At 37.7% G+C, this 23,466-nt stretch overlaps 1 protein-coding gene, 1 long non-coding RNA gene and 2 other non-coding genes across 6 annotated transcripts; 3 read left to right on the top strand and 1 right to left on the bottom strand.

Annotated features, from left to right (window-relative positions):
• Positions 1-703: 703 nt before the first annotated feature.
• Positions 704-2,998, top strand: LOC110797029 (uncharacterized). Its single transcript, XR_002535736.2, has 2 exons — positions 704-2,461; positions 2,807-2,998. It is a non-coding gene; the product is annotated as an uncharacterized lncRNA (long non-coding RNA).
• Positions 1,999-2,214, top strand: LOC130462325 (small nucleolar RNA U3). Its single transcript, XR_008922421.1, has one exon. It is a non-coding gene; the product is annotated as a small nucleolar RNA U3 (small nucleolar RNA).
• Positions 2,999-7,553: 4,555 nt separating the features above from the next.
• LOC130462321 (small nucleolar RNA U3) lies at positions 7,554-7,771 on the top strand. Its single transcript, XR_008922417.1, has one exon. It is a non-coding gene; the product is annotated as a small nucleolar RNA U3 (small nucleolar RNA).
• Positions 7,772-9,102: 1,331 nt separating this feature from the next.
• LOC110797047 (protein MODIFIER OF SNC1 1) lies at positions 9,103-20,609 on the bottom strand. 3 transcript variants are annotated; one of them, XR_008920794.1, is made up of 12 exons: positions 20,167-20,609; positions 18,267-18,328; positions 15,419-15,499; positions 15,287-15,331; positions 14,780-15,152; positions 14,500-14,602; positions 13,836-13,913; positions 12,518-13,730; positions 12,199-12,448; positions 10,188-12,111; positions 9,540-10,112; positions 9,103-9,455 (listed from the first exon to the last, which is right to left on the bottom strand). XR_008920794.1 is itself a non-coding variant. In XM_056828198.1 (11 exons), the coding sequence occupies exons 2-11, from the start codon at positions 18,296-18,298 to the stop codon at positions 9,634-9,636; spliced, it is 4,578 nt and encodes a 1,525-aa protein (XP_056684176.1). In that variant the 5' UTR covers positions 18,299-18,328; positions 20,167-20,609; the 3' UTR covers positions 9,103-9,633. The 3 variants fall into 3 exon arrangements, 2 of the variants coding, with proteins under 2 accessions (XP_056684176.1, XP_056684175.1); XM_056828198.1 differs by having other exon boundaries at positions 9,103-10,112; XM_056828197.1 differs by having other exon boundaries at positions 9,103-12,111.
• Between the last annotated feature and the right edge of the window lie 2,857 nt (positions 20,610-23,466).

Here is a 23,466-nt window from a genome sequence, read left to right as displayed (position 1 = left end):
CGTAATATTATTTCTTTAATTACATCAATGCATTCACTGAGAGTAATAAATTACAATAATCATAATACTACTTCTTTAATTACATTAATGCATTGAGTAAAATATTTGTAGGGAGTATCAAATAGTTGTTTTTCGTCCGTGATAAAGTTTCATTACAGAGTATAAAGAGGTTAACCACTAAAGAGCTAATCATAAATATTGTTTACAAATCGGTCAAATTCGTAGTTGGATTTTATAAATTTTGGATAATTATTACAGAATAATAATTTATATGCAATAGTATTTATAATAACATGAATGCATGATTATTAATATAAGAACTAAATAATAACTGATTTACTCATTTATATTCATTGATATTTGCAATCAACTATTATCAACATTATAATGGTTAAAAGTTTAGTAATAATACAGTAAACTTTAAACAAGGTCCTATGAGGTCATATAAGTTCCTATAAGGTCCAATAAGTTAAATAAGGTCTATAAAGTCCTACAAGTCCAGTTCAGATAATTTAATCTCCTACTAGTTAAAGAAAACACAACATGAGTATAGGCTCAGTGTGGATTTAAATTTAAACCTTCCATGGCGATGATAGGTAACTACAGATGTCAATGCGTGTTAGTGGAATAAACGTAAATTTAATATGTTACAATATATATTTTCAATCATAGGAGTATAGGACTATGCCCATTTCCACTTTATCATCATCGCCGACAAATATCGATAGAGAAAAATAGATGGTGCCGTAACTATAATACATTACAATCGAAGATAACTAGTTTTTAACCCGTGCAATGCACATATACCTTAGTTTAAAATTCTGCTCATATTGTCTACTACATATATAGTATAGGAAATGATAATTTTTTTTGAAACAATAGAAGATGATGCATTTGGAGTGTGTCAAAATTGAAATTGGAATGTGAAACAAAAAAATAATTGTATGAGAAAAGACTTAAGGATAAAAAAAGGTGAGAAAATGATATGCCAAGAAGGAAATAAAAGCTGGATTTTACAGAAATAATAAAAAATTAGTGCGATGACACGTGGCGTCATTGTGTTCAAACCTTTATATTTTAAAATATTAGTATAGATACAGATTAGTCGATTTTTTTTAAGTCTTGGTCACTCCTGGCCCCCCGCCATTAGTTTTGGTCGTGTGTGGTGACTCCCTCCGCCACTAGTCTTGATCGTGTGTGATGGTTGTTTTTATTCTCCCTCTTTTGTGGAACCTCCATTGTCCGCAACATTTTACAAACACATTTTTGTAGTGTGGTGACTCCCTCTACCGCTAGTCTTGGTCTCATGTGGTGGTTGTTTTATTCTCCCTCTTTTATGGCACCTCCATTTCCCGCAACATTTTACAAACACGACTTTGTAAATTGTAACTCCTTCGTTTTCTTGACTATTTGTTTCGTGTGTGGTGGTTGTTTTATTCTCCCTCTTCTGTGGCACCCCTCATTGTCCGCAACATTTTACAAACACGTCTTTGTAAATTGTAACTCCTACGTTTTCTTGACTTTTTGTTTATATGTTCATGGCACACTACCTGTTTGAAGTCTGACAAAATGTCTCATTGCTGTCTTATACGGAGTATAAGTTATATGTTTGATGTTTGATCAAGTATATCAATAGTCATTGCTTTCAACTTATCAGCACTTTTATTTTTGATGCAAATTACAACTCTTAAGTTGTTGATAACCTGATATAGTTGACATGAGTCTAAGTTTAATAACCATAAAATTTCTGTGTGCAGAGGAAGTAAGATAAACAATGAAGAAATGCTGAGCTATATGTATGAATCTTTGAAAAGGATTGAGGATATATGAGATACTTTTCTTCCTATTTATCTATGTACTATGCGTACTTCGCTGCTAAACGTTGCTGCTATAACTCTATCGTCATTAACATTGTCCATAAAAGGAAGTTTTATCCCACACTGTTATTTTAGAAAACAATATACAGCTTTATAATCTTCAGAGTAGAGGGTACATAGCACGACCTTACTTGAACAGGATCTGTTCTATAGTATTCGTACCTCTGTATCTTTGAGTTCTAAAGAGTCAGAAAACCAAGTCTGGTGGATGAATCATGACCGTACGATCTGAGCGTGATTAACGGCTACCATTGATCTACTGGTCTCTGGCGCTGTAGATGATCGTTCCTCAGTTCCTTGTGGGCTTGAGGAAGATCGTACGGTTGTCTGACAGACTTCAAATCTTTTTAAATTTTACTTTAGGATCTTTTTACTTTAACATAATTCTTGACAAATTTTATTGAAACATTGAACTGGAACTTTGCTTGTGTTTTTTTTTTTTTGGTTGAAAAAAGATGAATGGGAAATTTGGAGGTGGGAAGCTGCCAACCGGAACGCCGTCCATGGCAAGGTCGACTGTGGTTGTTGTTCTCTCTCTTCTGGGTGGCGCCTCCATTGTCCATAACATATACAAGCCTGACCTTGTATGTTTTAGTGCTTTACTTATATATTCTTGTTGTTTTATTACTTGCACACCAGCTGTTTGATAAAATGTCCCAATGAAGGTTGATATATATATGCTTTATCTTTTTTCGTGTTGTGTGTTGTTTTGTTTCAAAGCTAGATTATACAACATGTTTGATTAATTATATGGAGTAATGGATTATATACGTATGCACGAAGAGGTGTATAGGCCAATGAGCTTGTTTTATCTATGATCTAATCTTTTAGTGTCTATGTTAAGCTTGTTGGAATTTATGAACTTTGTAGAGTGAATTGTTTTGTTCAAGTCAAACGAATCGTATAAACAATGTTATCTTTGTGTGCAGACTTTGCCATCTCCGGAAGAAGTGAGCGAGGATAAGCAGAATGAGAAGCAGTGATTCTATCTAGCTTTCTGTCTTTCGATCCTCTTGTAAGTTTGATTTGAGCAATGAAAAATGCTATCAGAAACTTTGTTTTCGAGCTAAATAAACGAATCTTTGAATGAAATTAAGGATATGAAGTATACCTTTTCTTTGGTTGCTTGGTTTGTACGTAGGCAGTAGGCTGCAGCAAAGTTCCATCAGTCTTTTGTGGTTTTGGCAACATTACTTAAGCTGTTTGGTTTTAATGGTTTGCACCTTTAATGGCCGGGGCCTGAGACCCGACCGGGCATGAAAAAGCCCGACCCCAGTCAACCCGGGCACGAAAAAAGCCCGGGATGACACGAACAAGAAGTCGTGGGCCGGGCATGGATCGCATTTTTTTTGAAAAAACCACGACACGACAAAGCATTCAAAATTTAGTAAAATTAGGCTTATACACAACAGCCCTGCCTGAAAGCCCGTGGACTTCGGTAGGACCCAGACCCGCCTCAAACCTTTCAAACGGCCCGTTAGACTGGCCCACGACTCGGCCTGAATCCCACCCGGCCCATGGCCATCTTTACGGCTTTACCATGTCGTTACTGGGTCACATATCAAGCAAGCGGCAAGTTCTTAGCAAGGACTTGTCGTTCTTTGTGCTAATGAAGGCCCACCCTTTTCATTGGTCTGTTATTTTTTTTTTTTTTGGCATGATCACGCAGCTCGTAGATATTTTTTTCACTTGGTCAATATTTATTTGTCCTTGCAAGATTAATCAAGAAAGCAGCACATATTGATGAAGCACATCTATTGTTCTTTTAAAGGAATTAAAACAGCAAGCAACAAATTGAAATAGGTTTACAATGTGTTTCCCTATTTTCTTTGGTATAGAGTTTTAGTCTTGTAAGGATAAAATGCTAAAAAGACCTGTTGTTAACACTTTCTTTTTAAAAGAACAATAAAGTATGATCAGTTTCTTTAGGTAAATGTCTGTTGGACTAATTTTATGTGTAATAGGGGTTTCATACTTTTATTTATTTATTAATCTTTATGTTGCTTTTAACAAGCTGGTTTCTTTTGGGTTTTACTGTATAGGGTTTAAATTTTGTTTATCAAATTTAGTAAGGTGCATGAATATTCTGGAACTTTATTTAGGTGTTTGCCTCTATAAAAAAAGGCTTAGGTATAATGGTTTTTATTATATAGAGTTGAGCTTAGATTAAGTTGTTAAAGTTTTTTCTAAATCTTGTGAGGAATTAAGAGTGATTTTCTTTTCTCCCTCACATGCGCTTCAATTGTCAGTTTCTTTTTTGTTCAATTTTGACCTGCTCGACTTAAAAGTTACAACTAACAACCACATACGGTGAGGTCCGTATGACTTATCAAAATTATATCATCTATTGTGAGCTTCATGGATAGATAACATTGCGAAACTCCTTATATAACAGCAGTCTCAGTTAAATGCATGTTGTTATAATATTCATTAATTTTTCTTACAGGCTATAATACAATTACCAAAGAAAAAAGAAAGATTGCCTATTTAACAATGTATTGGAGTCGGGGAGTAACTAAAAAAAAGAGTAACCAAAACTATTCCAGAGTCAAAATTTGCAAGTGTGACCAATAAGGCAATAATCAAACAGGAGATACCCTTGTTACTAAACAAAGGTCACATTGCCACACTAAGAGCAGCACTTGTGAAGCAAGCATGTAAGTGACCCATATTTATAAGGGGTGGCGTGGTTTCAAGTGGCGCGGTTGTTGAGAACAGTGATCATGTCTTAATTGACCAGGTTTCTGGCTGCATTGCACAAGGAAACGGCGGGTGGCTGCTGGAGTGGTGGTTCGATGTTGGCATATTGCTCCTCTGATCATAGTGCATGGGAGCATTGTTAGAATGGCATTGACTCCACGTTGCTGCCATAAAATCCCTCATTTGAACCATGAGTAATTCTCGATCCCACATCGGTAATTGGAGAAAGAAGTAGAAGAAAAACAGAATAAAGAGAAATGTGTGATTAATTTGTACTTTGAATTGCGGCCGACAAGCATCTTGTGGTAATCTTTTGGCTATAAATTGAGTAGGTGTTTATCCGCCTTAAATCTATTTATAGCAGAAAAGTTACAGCAAGTGTTTATTTGTTACTCCCTTAATACTCGCACCGTTTTGATTGGACACGTTTGTCAATGTACATATTTGACCATCAATATCTTTACTACTCCCTCTGTCCCTTAATACTCGACCTGTTTTGACCGAACACGCTTGCCAATGCACAACTTTGACCACCAATTTCTTTAACTACATATTATAAAAACTTATAACCTTATTAATATTTTGAAAGTATATATTAAGATGAAGCCAACAATATATTATATACTAATATTTATTTTCATATATTATAAATAAAATAGGGTCAAAGTGAATTATGTGAATAGTGCAAAAAGTCAAAATAGGTCGAGTATTAAGGGACGGAGGGAGTACATATTATAAAAAATTATAAAAATATTAATATTTTGAAAATATATATTAAAATGAAGCCAACAATATATGATATACTAACATTTGTTTTCATATACTAGAAATAAAATAGTGTCAAAGTGAATTATGTGAATAGTATTAAGCGACAGAGGGAGTATAAATTAAGGCATAATAAAGAATGGAAATGTTAACAAATTGCATAACTAGAAATCCTTTGTACACATTTATATTTTTGTCGACTTAATGAAAATGTTAACAAATTGCATAACTAGAAACCCTTTGTACACTCGTTTATATTTTTGTCGACTTAATGAAAATGTTAATAAATTGCATAACTAGAAACCTTGTACACTCATTTATATTTTTTTGCCGATTTAACTAAGTTGTGTTTAATGCTTAATATATTGTTTGGCCTCATTGGCTCGCACATTATCATATCAATACTCTTGTACTGTTGGATTAGAAGTTCAAAATTCTTCCAAATTGGGAACAATATTAACTACAAGTCCCACTTACCACTCTATTTTGCACCTTCAATATCCTATGTTTATCATTGGCTTCTCAAAGGGCCTTACTCAAACCTGCAGAGCTGCTTCCTCTCTTCCCCATTTTCAGGTCTCGCAATAGTGATATTGCTCATTATCGTCAGAGACTGTTTTCTTTCATTTTCGCCGTTCTTTACAGATTTGTTACTTTTTCATAAGATTCTTCCAGTCCTTTTTAATGGTATGTAAAACGGTACAAGGACTGCATTATCATACTCATTAATTCACCACCCTTTGAATTTTGGATTATCATCGCATCATGGTATTTGCTTTCTTATCTGATCAGTTAATATACGGAATCCTGGATGTTGGGAAAAAGAAAATTGTCCCACATCAAAACAGAGAAATTTGGAAAAAAAACCCTCTTTCCTTTTGTCATTTGGGCCATCTGTAGACGTAGAAGCTCCCTTATTTTCAACCAAACTTAAACTCCCCCGGCCCCGGGCAAGTGACTGGGTACTTGGTTTCCAACAGAAATGCTAACGCAAACAACACTCATGGAGTCATGGGTGAATTACAAGCAATTCTTAGGGGAGGCTGCTATTTATCCAATAAAAGGATGGAGTAAAGTCATTGTTAACTCGGATTCCCAACAAGCTATAGCACGAATTTTGTAAGAATGAAATCAAGCTTGAGTTTGAGACAAGGATAACTAACAAAGTTGCTGATAGAATAGAAAAAGTTTGTAGAACTGATGTAATCGCTTGTCATTACTTAGTTATTTATGAGCAAGCACCGGAGTTTGTTTTGGATGTGTTAAAGGAGGATAAACCTCCATGAACCTTTGTAATATCTGTGACTCTTATAGTTTAATCTAATGTGCATCAAAAGAGGGTCAGGACGACTACAATATACTTCGTATACTCATGTACTGACGTTATTTCATTTCATCAAGGCCCAACACATACATCAGACATGGAGTAGATATTGATGAAGTTCTCAAACAATTTTGCTAAGTAGTATTGATCTTTCAAATTTTGTAGAAGTTCGGCTTGTTTATTACACATTTGAGATGTTAGTATCGTTTTTGGGATAGTTTTGATTGACCATTTACAATTGTCAAGAGTAAATAGTATGTAGTGAGAAGCTTACATATATAATAGATGTCCTGAAAAGTTATAAAAGTTAAGCCATGGTGTTTAATTTGATATAATGTATGACCTCATATCTTATCATCTTGATAACCAGCTCGTCTAGCTGCAACATTAAACTGAAAAAAGATGCGAAGCATACACAACTAGAGTAATAAATGGATAAGCAGCTTATTTTACAAACCCGTCTTTGTAATTCCTCTGAATTCCTTCATTCTTAGCAATTGCCTTTTCTTAGTAACATAAGTTAATTAGAAATACTACGTAATACACTACAGTTTATCTACGTTACTCTTGTTGGAATACATAATCTTTGTAGCATGGATTTTTTCTTTGTGTCAAAGCGAATCATATAAGCATAATATTTTTCCGCGTGCAGATTTTCGTAGTCTTCAGCTGAAATAAATCTGAATAAGCAATGAACTTTTTGAACTAAACGTATTAATCTTTGAAAAGTGTAGAGGATATGAGATAATACTATATGTTCTACTCCTACTTATCAAAACTTAGTTCACTGCTGAACCTTGCTGAGTTGCTGCTATAAGTTTGTCCCACACCTTCACCTCAAGAATAAAAGTACATCTTTATAAGCTTCAGAGTAGAGTATACATAGCACGACCTTACTTGAACAGGATCTGTTCTATAGTATTCGTACCTCTGTATCTTTGAGTTCTAAAGAGACAGAAAACCAAGTCTGGTGGATGAATCATGACCGTGCGATCTGAGCGTGATTAACGGCTACCATTGATCTTACTGGTCTCTGTCGCTGTAGATGATCGTTCCTCAGTTCCTTTGTGGGCTTGAGGAAGATCGCACGGTTGTCTGACAGACTTCAAAAAAAAATTTTTTTTTGTTTTTTTTTGGGTGGTAAATTTGATCTAGTGTATGGTATCGCTGTTACTAATGATGAATGCCTAACTTTCTTTTCTTGTTGTTTAATTTCAATGCAAACTTATGTAGTGTGTTTGATCAATGATACTATTAATCAAGTTATACCATAAAAATTGATTGGGTAAACAACTCCTATACAAGCACGTCTAATTGTAGAAACTTAGAGATGTTAACATTATTTTCAGGATAGCTTTGATTGAATATTGTTCGAACGAATAAAACTCCAGCTAAGAAGTACTGAAATCGGTTGACAACCTCTCGGCTCAAAGAGTTCCCTTATGTTGGCACATCCTGCCTAAGCAACTCTTTGATTTCACGAGTATAAATATGTCTTGGAAAGGAAAAGTAGCATGAGCTTATAAAGGAAAAGGCACTCGAAACATACCAAGTATTATCATACCCTAACTGAGTCAATCGTAAGGAAATTGTACCCTCAAATTATATCTAGCCTCGGAGTTTGGCTTGATCCCGTGACCTTGAAGTCAGTATCTTATCGTATTTTCGGGGAATGCTATACAACAAGTAATAATTGTATAGTTGATTTTCACTCGTTGCTACTCTTTCCGTCTCTTTTTGTTTTTTACGTTTTTCTTTTTGGGTGTTTCAAAATGTTCTTTACATTTCCTTTTATATTATCACATAAATGATTTAATATTCTATCAAAATTTATACCCAATTATTATATTAACCAATTAAATCAATTGATTCATTTAATCCTTCACACTTTTCCATAAAAACATTAATTTTTTCTCATTTTTCCAATATCAGAATTTTGATAAGAGTGAAAACATTATAAATAAACGTAACTTTCCTCGTTTACATGAAAAACTTAGAAAAATCTCAATGCACATTAATTAGTCGTTAAAACGCGTGAAAAATACCAAACGTAAAAAACAAAAAGAGACGGAGATAGTACCTTATTGGTTTGGAGTTTATGAACATATAGCAGCTTAGCATAAAGTTTTACTTGCCCTTTTATTTGTGAAATTATGAAAATTTGATATTTTTAGAGAAAACTTAGACATACTAACAAGATGGCTATAATTTCTTTTCTTATATGTCAGAGTTCGTTTACTTTGACCGATGAATAGTAAGTGCGTCTGTGAATAGAACATTCAAACAATGGTAGTATTTTCAACTAAAGCTTTCAAACTTCTAAAATACTTATAAAATTACAATTAGCCTTTTGAATATCACAACTTTTAATCCACAAGCCTAAACCAAAGATGGCTACAGGCTAAAGTAAGTGACTAGAAGGCCGGGACAGCAACGAAAGGATCAGAACAAAATTAGTGAGAAATGAAAAGAAAGCATTTTGTTCTTTTACACAAAGTGGAATCAGAGAACAATTTCCCATTTCCATATTGGCAATTGCTTGTCATTTGAGCACTAGGAATAAGGATTAATACATACAAAGGAGGGCTTTCGGCCAAAAATGGCGAAAGGTACCACGAGCCACCGCTTAAAAAAAAATTCCATGACCTAACTACTAGTTAAGGGGGGATACATTTTAAAGTAAAAATCAAATAAAAATAATAAAAATACGAAATATTTGGGAAAGCACCTCCTAGCTCCAGCTAGCCCAAATGATTCATATTATCTGCACCATCAATAGCCCCTTCATCCTGAGGTCATGAACAGTCAAACCACCGAACTTCACTATCCAAACCGGGGTTAAATAAATTCACTCTTTAATAATGACACATTACCTGCTGCGAGAAAGGATGCAAATCAAGGCTATATCTCTGGATGAATAAGAACCGAACTAAAGCATCACTACCGGGCTTTAAATTCAGATACCAGTCATTCGTTACCACTTTGTCTCCCGTCAAAATTTCCCCTACCACGCCTTGAATGACTCGGTCCCCTCTCTCGGAATCGTGGAGCTGCAGATTGATTCTCGGTTTGCACCCCGGGCTCATTTGATTTACTGCTCCCATTGTAGGGTCCCACGGGCTGGTACTCATAATGAGTGTTCTGCCTCTGTCTCTCTCGATTATTAGCAGACGAAAAATGCTGCTTGTTTTCTTGGGCTGTTGTTCCCCAATCCCCATGAGATTCATGTCCTCGATTAGAACGACCACTAAAATTTGCATTCTTGCGATACCCAGAGGAAGGACGCTGCTCATTACGTCCATCCAATCCTCCAAATAGAGCAGGTTCAACCTCAGCTGGTGAAGCTTGTGGTTCCTGAATAGGAGATTGAGGATGCCTTTTCACAGCAACTCTCTTATCTCGCTTAGCTTCCTGATGTCCTGTTCTAGGCATTGCTTCACCTGCACCTTTAGTTTCAGAAGTCAGTGTAGGGTCTTTAACGACAGATTGACTACTACGTTGTGACAAAGAATGTGAACCACCTTTAGGACCAGTCTCGCTTTTCAGGGGCTCCTTTTCTTCCGGGATAATATTCTGACTGCCACGAGACCTGTTTCCTTGCTGATTATGTGCAACATAACCCTGAGACTTGGGTTGCCAATGAGGTACAGGGCGGTCCCCAGCTGCTCGGTTATCTTTTGAAGCCATTGTCTTATCCGTTTGATTTGCCTCCACGTGAGAATATTGAAGGTCAGTCAAACCAGCATTTGAATCTTTATGATCATGAGTCTGATGACTTCCGCCGCCTTTTTGCCCCTTAAATGGGTGCCTTTTCCCCTTTCCAGTTGGAATGTGGTCTTTTGCACCAGTCAACGGATTGGAGGTCGAATCAGTCACACTCTCCCACCCATCAGATATGCTGGTTTGTGGTCCCTTCTCTGAGTGTTCATCAGGTTTAGATGGTGGTCCTCTAACCAAGGATTCATCAGATCTGACAGTCAACTGAGACCCGTTAGTTTGGATATTCTTGCCAGTGTTAGCTGCAGAACTGTCTTGGGAAGCTTGGACCAGTGTTGATTTAGCAGAAGCACGTTGACGCCATGATCCCTGAGCCTTTTGATGTCTATTCTTACCATCCACATGTTTAGATTCCACACTAGCCCCTGCCTTCATGGCATATTCAGAGCCGTGAGAAGCCCTATCTCTTCCACCACTACCATCAGTTTCTGCTGGATCAATTGAAGGAGATAAAGGTTGTTGAATACTTCCTTGCTGTGCCAGCTCTTTGGCTACAGGCTTAGGAACATATCTTTCCATCTCGGCCCTTTTAGTTTTGGAGCTATTCAGCACCAAACTATCTCCTGTTGCTGGAGAAACTAAAGGTTCGGCAGCCTTCTGACTGGTTTGGTCAGTAACCTCAAGTTTACTATGAGGTCGAACTGGCGCCCAAACAACAGCATCATTGTTGTGAGGTTTTTCAGATGATTTATTACTTTGTGAATTTCTGGGCTTACGAGAATGCTGAGCTTTCCAGGTACTATTAACTCTACCATGAGTATCTTCACGAGATAACGACGTGTGGTTTTCTGAGGACTGAATAACATCTTTAAGATCAGCTGACAACTGCATGGGTAAGGAATTAACAGGCAAGCTGGAACAATTCTGCTCTGCACTTTTGGGGATAGCTTGAGCAAGATTCGAATCCTTCGGTTGAGTTACCGGTGAAGAAACAGCTGTTGACGACTCCTCGACCTTGTGTCTGTTCTTCCCGCTCTTGTTGATTTTCTTTTTTTGAACAGGCAATTCAGCAGTAATAGGGGATTCGGCATGCTCTTTTCCAACCCCTGAATCAACAGAACTACCAGTAACTTCTCGGGTTGTACTTGCAACCTTAAGATCCTTCAAGACATCTGTTATACCAGCAGGAATTGTATCTTGTACAGGATTCTTTTCTGGAGGAACACTTTGCCTTTGTTTTTGACCTCCCCGCTTCTGCTTTGAGACTTCACGAACTTGAGGTGCAGTTCTGTGACTAGCATCATCATCAACATTAACATCAGCTGTTGGCAATTGATTCTGTGACGAGAAGGAAGCCTCCTGATAAGCACTTCTCTTGGTCTCAGCAACCAGGTGACTTGAAGATAAAACAGAATCCATGATTTTACTAGCACTTCTTTCATTAATCTGAGCGACATTATTAGGAGAAGCTGAGCTTGACCCAGTGCCGTGATTGGCATCCACACTTGAATCAGACTGATTTCTAGAAACATCTTCCTTCTTTGGAACATCGCCAGGTGGTGGGATAGGTTCTCTCTGATTTGGATTTTCCACACCCTGGTTAGCACTGCGCCTATTCAGTTCTTCGAGTTTAGCAAGTGCCTTTGCCTTCTGTTCTCTAACCCGCTCTTCCTCTTCCTTCTGTAACTGGATTGAGCGTTGCTTTGCTATCTCTCTCATTTTAGCACGCTGAGAACACAAATTACGAGCAGATTGGAACTTTACAGTTTGGAAGATATTTAAAACTAAGATATGAATTCAAACACTAACACACACCTGCATATCACTAGGATCAATACTGGACACTTTAGACTCCGCATCACCTTTCGCCTTAACATTTGTCCTTGATGGTTCAGCAGTATGTACAGCTGCATTGTGTTGTTCAACTTGATCGTCAGTAACTGATCTGGAAGCAGCTTCCACAGACTGAGAATCTGATTTCTTTCCCCATCTATCAGCATCCTGCCCATGAAACCCTCCTTTTGCATGAGAATTTCCTCTACTTTGTGGTCCACGTACAGATCTCCTGTGAATCTGAATATCAGACAAGCAAAAAAAATACTAAAATATAGAAAGCATGCTAAGCGCACAAAACCTTGGGGCATCTGATGATTCTCGACTTCTATCAGCTGCCGAAGCATCTTTACTCCGGGAAACTGGGACAAGGACTCCAGTGGGATGATGGCGTTCCAGAACAACATCAGAATTAGCTTCATTTGCTGATCGATAATCCTTGGCGTTGATCATTTGCACCCTGTCATTTGGCCCCTCCCTATGAAAACCCTCCTCTTTACGACCAGTGGAACGCGTCTTAGCATTTAAACCTTCTATCTTCTGTATCAAAGAATGATCTTGGGGAGAAACTACATTCTCCATGGTAGGACTTATCTGAGTTTCATCTATATTGCTCAAACATTCAGGAAACTTCCCACTAGAAGGGTTAGAGGTAAATTTATTATCGAAACGAGAAGCAACTTCTTTGGTTGCACTTTTTCCATAATGAACACCCTCATCCTTCTTGTAATCATCTTCCCAGGCATTTTCCTGCACCGGTGCCTTAGATAAAGTCCCCTTCTCGCGAGTGATAGTCCCTCTATGTCCCCACTTCTCTTCCTCATTTTGAGTCCAGCTATCATTTGGATGCCCTAAGACTTTGAAGTGACCTCGGGGATCATGTGGATGACCAGGCTCTACTTGTTCAGGCCCTCTACCTTCCCGTGACCTGGGATGGGCATTGTTTTGATCAGGAGCATTCTGATTCGGATGTCTGTTATAAATAGGAGGTCCCGCTGGCATTCCCATGAATGGCAAATCTCGTTCATTGGGATTGCAAAATCCCATCGGGGGTCTGTAATACCCATCGTAATGAACAGGGCCGGGATAAAACCCAGGCCTCATAGGCATACCAGGATGCAAGTGTGGGACATGTGGCATGTGTGGCATATCTCCATTTTTAGGGCGGTGTCCATGATGACCAGCACCTGGGGGCATTGGCTGAGAGCCGGCTAGACCAGGAGCCGGAACCTGAGGGTGATAATAGGGATACGGCTCCATAGGAAAGCCGCCAGGAGGTACAGGGCCTCCATAAGGAGGAGGACCAGGAGGGCCTCTATACCAACCTCCTCCGGGAGGGTTCACTGGTGGGGCACCACGCCAAGATTCGTAATGAGGAGCCATGTTAGGGTTTGGATACAGGTGAGGCTCTCCGTGCCATCTTTCCATGTTAGGCCAAGGCCCATCTTCAACAAATGGAGGACCATCATTCCTCCAAGAATTACCTTTGACATCTGAGTTTCTGGAAATATCGTCTGAGATGAGAGGAAAGTCAAAAGAATAGTAAGAAAGAGCAGAACAAATAGAAACATAACATCAACCAGCAAAAGAAGTAAATTATAAGCAGCAGATGAACTAACCACCATGTGCAATTCCTCTACCATCTGTCATGGTTCTCGTTCCACCTGAGGAACCAGGACGTCCATGAGAAGCACGATCTGTCACATGATATAAAATCACAAAATAAGTAGGCTGCAGATCACCAATGAGAAAACAGTGATCAAAATTGTAAGTAACCTAGAAGCAGAAGGCAGGTCTACTGATAAAATAAAATAATAAAACCCTTCAAAAAGATCAGTATCTTAAACGATCTTAGAAGTAAGACAACCATCAAAACTATTTTGTCTAGAAAACAACTGAAGATTCTTTTGCACCAACCACATGCTGCACAAGAGCTGTAAAGAAAAGGAAACCAAGGAAATAGTTCGTAATCACCTGCCAACAGCCCAACCCAAATGGTTTAGGTTTGAACACAAAATGCAAGTACTTTTCATTATTTTAGAAATGCCATACAAAATGCAAACTCTAACGATTTACAAGCAATAGCTGGTCATCAGGATACACCCACCATCCTGATCAGCTATTGCTTCACTTTTAAAAAAATCTTCATGTGAAAACAAAAAAGGATGAACAAACAAGGAGCCAAACCTAAAACCCTTTCATAGAAGCAATAGAGGCTAGAGTAAGGTTGCTATATTCAAAAAGAATGATTGAGCGCTATGTTCTACAAGCAAGCATGAGCACCTAAGGGCTCCATGTCCGTGTTAGATTCGTCTTTCTCTGAACCAAGTGTCGGAAAATCTCCAGAAGTTAAGGAGAACTCTTCGTTTGCAGAGGACGCAACCCCCTGCATACATATCAGCGTTGGAAACAAAAATCAGCTACTGCAAGAACATTCTAATTTTTAGAGCATCTATAGCGCCAAAAAGGAAAATATAATGCCATCATTATACTGTAATGTCCTATTATGCGCTAGTCAAAAGACATACAATTCACATTTAACAATTTTTTTTGATAAACATACCACTTGTTCTGAAGTCGAGTTTGTACCCCAGACCCCGGGACCTTCAAGTGCAGGTTCCGCAAACCGTGATAAGTGCGAGCTACCAGGTCTGGTATCAGCACTGCGAGGGCGTAAAGATACTGATGAAGCATGGTTGGAAGCCAAAACCCCTGAGGATGATGACGGCCTTGAACTTGAACCCCAGGTATTGCCATTAGAATCATGAGCTCTGTCACTGCCAGCAGTTGATGGCCTAGTGCCACCACTAGACGAAGGTCGGCCGACTAACTGACGGGGCGAGGAGCTACTACCATCAGTAGTTGGTGACAGCGCCGATGTACCCCATGCATTTGACCCAGAAGATGATGGTCGACTACCCCAACTAAGTGTGCCCCTGGAATCAATGCAACGAAATGCTCCTTCAGACTCATTACTTAAATTTATAGAAAAAAAAAGGAAATAGGGGAAGTGTGGCAATCCTAATTGAAAATTTGGAATAATCGAGTAGATACAGATAAAACTACTTACTTGGGAACAATTTCAACATTGGGGTCCAAACCATGATTCTCCAACCTAACCATTTAAAATAAAAACATAAGAACTCCAGAAAAGCAAGTATTCAAGTAAATACTTCAAAGATGAGATCAGGAGCACAAAAACCTTTGACTAGGCAAATTTATAGGCTTAGGAACAGCAACTTTTCCCAAGACTGTCATGCCCCCTCTTCTTGCAGAAGCCCATCTGTGTAACCAACCATAATAATGAGTAGTCTTATAAGTTGTCCCGAATTTAAAATTTTCCAACCTTATATATGGAAATGTAACAATGTACTGAAAATGTATATAAAAAATAAAGATAAACAAATAGTAAATGCTAAAACAACGCAAAAAAGATGATTTTTTGTCCGTACAAATCTCAGGTCTCCACAAACAGTTGACATTTACCTAAGAATGTCATAATCACAACTGATATTCTGATACACTTCCTTGTCCTATTTAAAACTAGAAAATGGGCACCGTAACCTGATTTCATTAAATAAAAACCAATTGATGGGATAACAGCCAAGAGGGTGAGGGTCAAATCCCCATTTTCAGCCTCCAATCAAACAGCCAAAACAATCCTCGTCATCATCCGCCTGATCTCATCCCCGTCTTTCAAATTTTCCATCCATTTTTTCCACAATAAAAAAAAATGGCAACAATAAACGATCTGATACTAGTTCTTAATCTTAATGTAGTCTCCAAATCAGTTGTCTTTCAGCTAATAAGGCTTTGCTCTATTCACGGATTCACCTTATTCTATTCTTGTTAAAATCAAATATAACCAAATTTTCTTCTGCTGTTTGCTCGTAGCCATATTTCTTTAATTTTGTATTTGTAAATAATATGAAAATTAAAATTTTGAAAATACACATTAAGTTGAATCTAACAATACTATAATGCTTTTCTTATATTAATGTATAAATGTAGCCGAAGTTCAGTCTAATCATGAGATCATATAAGATTACATAAGAAAAATTCATACAAGAACAACTTCTTACAGGGGAAGAGAACAAAACCTAAGTGTGACAAGAAAAAAGAAACAACTACTTGTGCATTTTAAGGACCCGTTTCAAATTAAATGTTTTGAACCGCTTTCCTAGAAGTAACCAATGGGTAGCTCAATTTAAGCCTCGCCCAGTGCAGCCCAACTCTGATACTTGGAGCAATTGGGTAGGGACTAGGAAGTCAGAATTATTATTTTTGTAATGACAATCCTAATGGAGAAACCTGGCAGATCCAGCCAACATGAACCAATTGGGCAACAAGCATTTTAAAATAGTTGGAAATTTGAGAATTTAATCTAACATTTCAAATCCCACTTAATAGTGTTTACTTTTCCCTCCCCCCCCCCCCCCCCCCACACCCTCCACCGAATTCTATTAGGGGGCGTTTGGTTGGGGGTTTCAAGTTTCAACAAAGGGAAAGACAATCAACTACCTTGATTGCCTTTGTTGTTGTTTGATAGTTCAAATCAATCATTCCCTTTACCCTTGTGATTCCCCTCTTTCCCTCTACCCCAAGAAATCATGCTAACCCCCAAACTCTTCTTCATCCAACCAACTTAACTACCACTTTGACCATCTTTGAACAACACCTCCGCCAAAAAACCACCTGACCCACCGCTTCAACCACCTACACTAACCCAACAACCCTACTCAAGTACTCAACCACTCCAAGACCACCATGCCATCCCTGAAACCACCCCACGCCCCAGCGGAATCACCGAACCACCACTGAAACCACCGTACTCCCCACCGGAATCATCCAACCACCACCAAAACCACCTTACCCGCAACGAAAACAACCACCCTACCCCCGAAAATCACCCCAACCACCCCCAAAAACAAGCTTTAAACTCGCCGTAAACCATCCAAGTCACCAAAAAACAATTCTAACCACTTGAAATCACATAACTACCCAAAAAATAACCTCAGTCATCAAGAAAATCCATAAAATAACTAGATCCAAAAACAACTAAATAGATCTGATGAAGCCGCGCCGCGAGGAGAGAAGCGCGTTCGAGGGGAGAGGAAGTCGCCCGCTGCGAGGAATGGCCGAAGAGGCAACGGTGCCGCGCTGAAGGTCGTCAATGAGTAGTAAAGGCGACAGAGAGGAGGAAAGAGGGGAGGAAAGAAGCCGAAGGTAGAGGCGGCGGAGGGAAGGTAGAGGTGGCGGAGGGAAGGTGGTGGTGGTTGTTCTAGATTGAAGAAAAAGGGGCCATGGTTGTTGTAGAACTTTTCCTACTGTTTTTTCACAAAACAAACAACTTATGGCAACTGGCAAGTAAGAGTTTTGCTTTCCATTCCCTTTCCCTTTTGCGAACCAAACACCCCCTTAATATCTTCCCTCCTCATTCCTCACAATTAGTTCTCTTCTTATTCTTAATTTCATACAATTCTCTCCATATATGAATAACCTAAAATCATTCTTGGTTTCAAAAAAGGTTTTGCTAGTATACCAAGTATGTGTCAAATGGAAAATGTATTTCCACCTTTGAAGTCATTCATCATTATCATTACCCCATTGCCTCAAAGAGGCTCTCACAAGAAGCGGGGTGAGGGGAGGTCGGACGTATGCAACCTTACCCCTGCAATTGCAGAGAGGTTATTTTCAAGTAACCAAAAAGCGATAATGGAACGACAATCGAACAACCATCTTCTACTTCATGAAAAGGAAGCGAAGAGGTTTTAAGAGCCATTTTGATTTAGTACATTACATCCCACAACCAAAAGATCAAATGAATCTTTGGCTCTACAATTTTATTTTCTTGAATTTTGAAATAAGAGCTCTACAATTTGTGTTTAAATAGTTAAATTTGAATTTAAATAAAATTGTAGAGCTCTTATTCAAATTTAAATTGTAGAGCTCTACAATTTTTATTATTTGAATCTTTGGCTCTACATGATCCACAAACACACGCACCCACTAGAGAGGATTTAAAATTGAATAACTAATTGTTGAGATACCTTCGGTCTCCAGTTATCGTACTTGATGTCATAGCTAGATGACAATTGCAAGATCATCCAACCTGTCAAATGATTTAAATTAAAAATTAACAAAAAAAAAACCAAATACATATTGCGGGACAAAGCAAAGGGTAATAAACAGCTAGTCAAACAGAATAGAATTAAGTAGAAACACTGCAGTGAGATCAGTGACTACAACATAATCTAAGAGTTCCACAATCTAAGACAACGATCGGTAATAAATGTGTACGACAAACTAGAATGGAATTTTCTAAATAGGAGTATTAACATGTACTGTAAACACTTGCATGTCCTTACATACATCTGATACTCCCTACGTATTTAATTCAAAGATATAGTTTGACCGGCAAGTAGTTTTAGGGGGGGGGGGGGAGTTGAATTTATTAAAATAAGACTGGAAGTGGGCATTGAGTTATTATTTATTGTAAGAAATCGATAATGGATGAATTATTTAATGTAGTAAAAAGAGGATGTGAGTAAGTGTGAGGACACAGGAGGAAGATAAAGATTAATATAATTGGAAATGAGGACCATGACATGCAAAAAATAAGAAGTGTATCTTTTATGGGAAGTGTATCTTTTAATTAAATATGGAGGGATACATCATACATGTTTTGAATTTTTAAGAGTAATATGCACCTATAAGAAACTAAAAGTGAAAAAATCCAAATCTAAACAAACTTTATCAGCATGCAAATGACATACTTAGCTAACACTATCATTAGTAGATAGAACTAATATTATTGGCATCATCATCAAGATATTGTTATATATACTATTAGATGTATAGTACGAAAAAAATATGGGCCCAAGCACAACAACACATTATTACTGCAGAATGCACACATCGAACTGACAAAGAATTTGGAGGGAACCTTAGGGTTTACAGAAGCAAAGCAATCAAGCATTCTGGAAGCAACTAAAATCAATACTTGGATACAATCTATTTCACCAAATCAGGCTGATGATAATTAATCACAATAGTCTACTTTTCAGCAACACCTCAACTCATAAGAAGCTTCCCAAACAACACGAAATTGTAAAGACAAAGTAAGGGAATATAAACACACACGAGGAAGCAGAGTTACACATGAATGAAATAACATTTTTTTAGAAACTTAAGAAGTTGAATTATGGGAATCATCTGCATAATTATTCCATCCTCTCGTCTTGATACACTAGTCACACAACAAATTCCAATTTATTACTCAAAGAAGCATTTGTGTGACATCTCATGAGCAACACTAAACTATACAATCGAATAGACCATCAATTAGCTCCCTGTTCCTCCTTTACCTATGTGTGCCGAAAAACAATTACTCCGTATTCGCGTTAAAAGAATAACTAATGAACAATTCCAGCAACCCTCCACCTACGAAAACCCATCCTCCCAAATAGTGAAAACCCTAAATCACACCATACACCCACAAGGCCACAAGCATCAACAAAACTACAATGAAGTAATTCGCTACCCACAGAACTGTTATACACAATAGAATTTTCTGCTACACTTACATTTACCTGAAAACAGCATCGGCATTGTTTACTTCACAACAATCTAATTAGGACAGCTAAAAACAAAAACATAAAGTGACATTTTTTTGTCTAATTTCTTAAAACTGATGTGACGGGGCAACAAGCAATTAGCTCAAAGTGTTACTGAACAAATTCCTCTTGCTGCCGGTATACAAAAATGTAATATCAACTCCAGCGTGAGCAAATTTCATCTTCAGACAAAAAAATATTAAGACAAATATCTAGCAAATTCAAGATGAAATTATATCCTAATAAATGCAGCAATAATCCCAGAAGAATGACATTTCAACATACTTCCGTAAAATTCAACGCATTTCCACAAATATAAGTGAGAAGAAATCACCTTATGTTGTTGTAATTCGGATTGTAATCTCTCAAACTTCGCGAATATATATTATACCTCGTTTGATTTTTGATCTTCAAAACTAACCAAAACCCTAAATCGAAGGATCAAAAATTTGCCAAACAAATCGTTTGAAAAAATTGATCGACCGTAAAATTAGAATAAAGCTCAGAAATTAGCGTCGTTGCCGCAAAATCGGACGGGCGTACGCCGCCAGCCGGAGATACTCCGGTGGTCGGATTATTACTCACCGTTGGGTGTTCTGATTGATCGGATTGTGTTGAATGAGGAATTAATTTAGGGTTGAAAAGAGGGAGAGGGAGAGAAGGAGAGAGAAAGAGGGGAAGAGAAAGAAAATTGCAGGCGGAAGCCCTAGAATGCAAGAGAAAGAAGGAGGATGAAGCAAACTTCTTCTTCACCCTTTTGATTTATTTTTATTTTTTCTCTGTTGTCCTTTTTAATTTTGTTTTAGTTTTATATTTTTTTTGAGCTTTAAATTATTTAAGTTTACGAGTATTTGAATTTGATATCTTCCCGTCAAAAGAAAAGTATTGATATCTTGAAATTGAGTTTGATAATAAAGGATTTTAAATAGCCCCATCTTGATCTACCTGTCTGATTACATAAGGTCTGACTCAAATATTAACCCGAGTATAACTTGAACTAGCCGATAAGATAGGAGGGTGGTCATGGTTTTGTTAGTTTGTACAGCTTCTTCTAAAGTGATTAACTACTAACCTAATCTTGATGACAAATGAATCAATATAAGGTTTGCTAGAGAAAGGGGTTCTCCCTTCTCTAAAAACCTACCCTCCGAATTAAGAAATTTCTCAAGCCTCCTTCATCTAAAAATCAATCAAGCAAATTTCTTGTCAATTTCATCGTTAATCAACAATTATGGATAGTTCTTCTTTGCCTTTCTTTTACATGAACTATATCAAGAAACTCCTTTGTTCGGTGTTTGCCACCTCTTCTAGGTTCACCTTCGTGGTGGTTCGTAGTCCTTGGGTTCCTCATCGTTGGTGGTTTTTCTTCGGCGTCTCATCCGCCCCTATTGTTTAACCAGTCTTCCCTTCATCGGTGGTACATATCTCTTATCGCGGTGAAATGTAGATCTACGACCCACGACATGTCGATGGTCCATGATCGCCATAGTCGGGGTATTCATCTCCTATAACGGCTACATGTGTCCATATTATTGGTGTTTTCGGCATTGCTCGGTTGATGGGTTGGTGTCAATTTTCTTTGCCAAAAACGCTGTGAATTGGATTAGCTTCTTTCAAAAGCTTAGTTTTGGCTTCCTTGAAAAGCTTGTAACTTTTTCCATAGGAAGATCATAGATTTTTAAAAAAAAAATATTTTTAGGGAAGGAGAAACCATGGATGTAGTGTACCTTTCCTTTGCTAAAAAGTTTGAATCAACAGGAAAAACCAGATGTATGCTTCATTTTAGAAACTCTAACGAATAATATTAATAGTCAAGCAATCGTTAAAGCAACCCGTTTTCAACATCATCTTATTATTGACCCCATTAACCATTGTGGGGGTATTTGGATCCTATGGAATAACGATAATATTAAAGTCCTTAGTTCAACTATCACAGATAGATGTGCCCACCTCACTATCCTTTTTAAACCAACAAACACCACCATTTTGGTTTCCGTATTGCCCAGCAAAGGAGGAGGATAAATCCCCATTTTGGGATGAACTCCTTTCATTCTATACTAATAATTCAATGCCTTGGCTCCTTATCGGGGATTTTAATGAACTCCTTTCTCCGGAAGATAAACTTGGGGGAAATCCTATCCAATCTCATCAGTGTAAACGATTGTCTTCCTTCCTTACAAGTACAAATGCCTTAGATATTCCTTGTCTTCAAAGGGCTTTCTCCTGGAAGTCAAACCAAGACAATTTGCTCTTAGAACGCATTGATCGCGCCGTTTCGGATGCACAGTTCTCTAATCTCTTTCCCAAAAGCATTGTTAAATATGGAATCTTCTCTGTATCGGACCATGCTCCTGTTATTTTTGATTCAAACTACGGTACTTTGATCTCAAATCGTCTTTTCCGTTTCAACAATATGTGGACCCTCGACCAAGATTCCCATAAAATCGTTCGCAAGGAATGGAATAAACGTAGAGAAGGGTCTCGTTTTTTCAGGATCCGTGACAAACTCTCTGCTATCAAAATTAGCCTACGAGAATGGGCCAAAGTCAAATATGGAAACAATATTGCTAAGCTACAAAAGAATAATGAAAAACTAATGGATATTCAAACCCGCCTAATTTCTCAGCCTTACAACAAAATTTTACATGATCACTTATTAAGAATGATTAAACAAAGAGAAAAACTTCTAGTTTTCGGTCAATCAGCCTGGAAATCCTTCAATTCGAAAAAATGGCTCACTCAAGGTGATAGAAACTCTAGATTCTTTCACCAGAAAATTAAATCCCAATCGGCTAGGAACTCAATTTTTCGATTACAAAATGACCTAGGACAATGGGAATCAGACCCGTCCTCTATCAAAGACATTCTTATGCGCTCCTTTAAAAATCGCTTCTTATCCTCCTCTGATCCCAATAGGCACCTTGATCTCTCCTTTCTGCCTAACTGGCTCTCGCAGGATCAACAGACTGAATTACTAAAACCCTTTTTAGATATTGAGATTAAAGAAGCTTTTTTCTCCATGGATTCCCTTAAATCTCCAGGCTCGGACGGCTTTGGCCCCCAATCCTTTAAAGCTTATTGGCCAATAATCGGCGATGAGGTCACTACGGGCGTTCAAAGTTTTTTCTTTCATGGCAAAATTCCCAAAGCTCTAAATCACACCATAATCGCCCTCATTCCGAAAAATGACAATCCAGAGAACCCCAATCATTTTAGACCTATTAGCCTCTGCAATACTATGTATAAAGCAATCTCTAAGCTTTTAGTCAGTCGATTAAGACCAATTCTTCAACATCATATCAGCCCCTTCCAAAACGCCTTTACAGCGGAGCGATCAATCCATGATAACCTCTTGATTGCCCAAGAAATTTTAAATACCTTCCAAAAATCAACCTCTAAAGTAGGTTGGTGTGCCCTCAAATTAGACATGGAAAAGGCCTATGACAGGATTGATGTAATCCCCCGTAATCTTATACCTTTTATTTATATATTTTAACGAATATTTAATATATTTAATATATATTTAAACATAAATTACGGATTTTAGAAACGAATATAATTGAAATATAATTATTTTATTTCATTTCGAACACTTTTAATGATTATGAAATCAAAATGTAATTTCGAGTTTTAC

Source organism: Spinacia oleracea, chromosome 5 (assembly GCF_020520425.1).
Source record: "Spinacia oleracea cultivar Varoflay chromosome 5, BTI_SOV_V1, whole genome shotgun sequence".
NCBI classification, from domain to species: Eukaryota; Viridiplantae; Streptophyta; class Magnoliopsida; order Caryophyllales; family Amaranthaceae; genus Spinacia; species Spinacia oleracea.
This window is presented reverse-complemented; position numbering and strand designations above follow the sequence as displayed.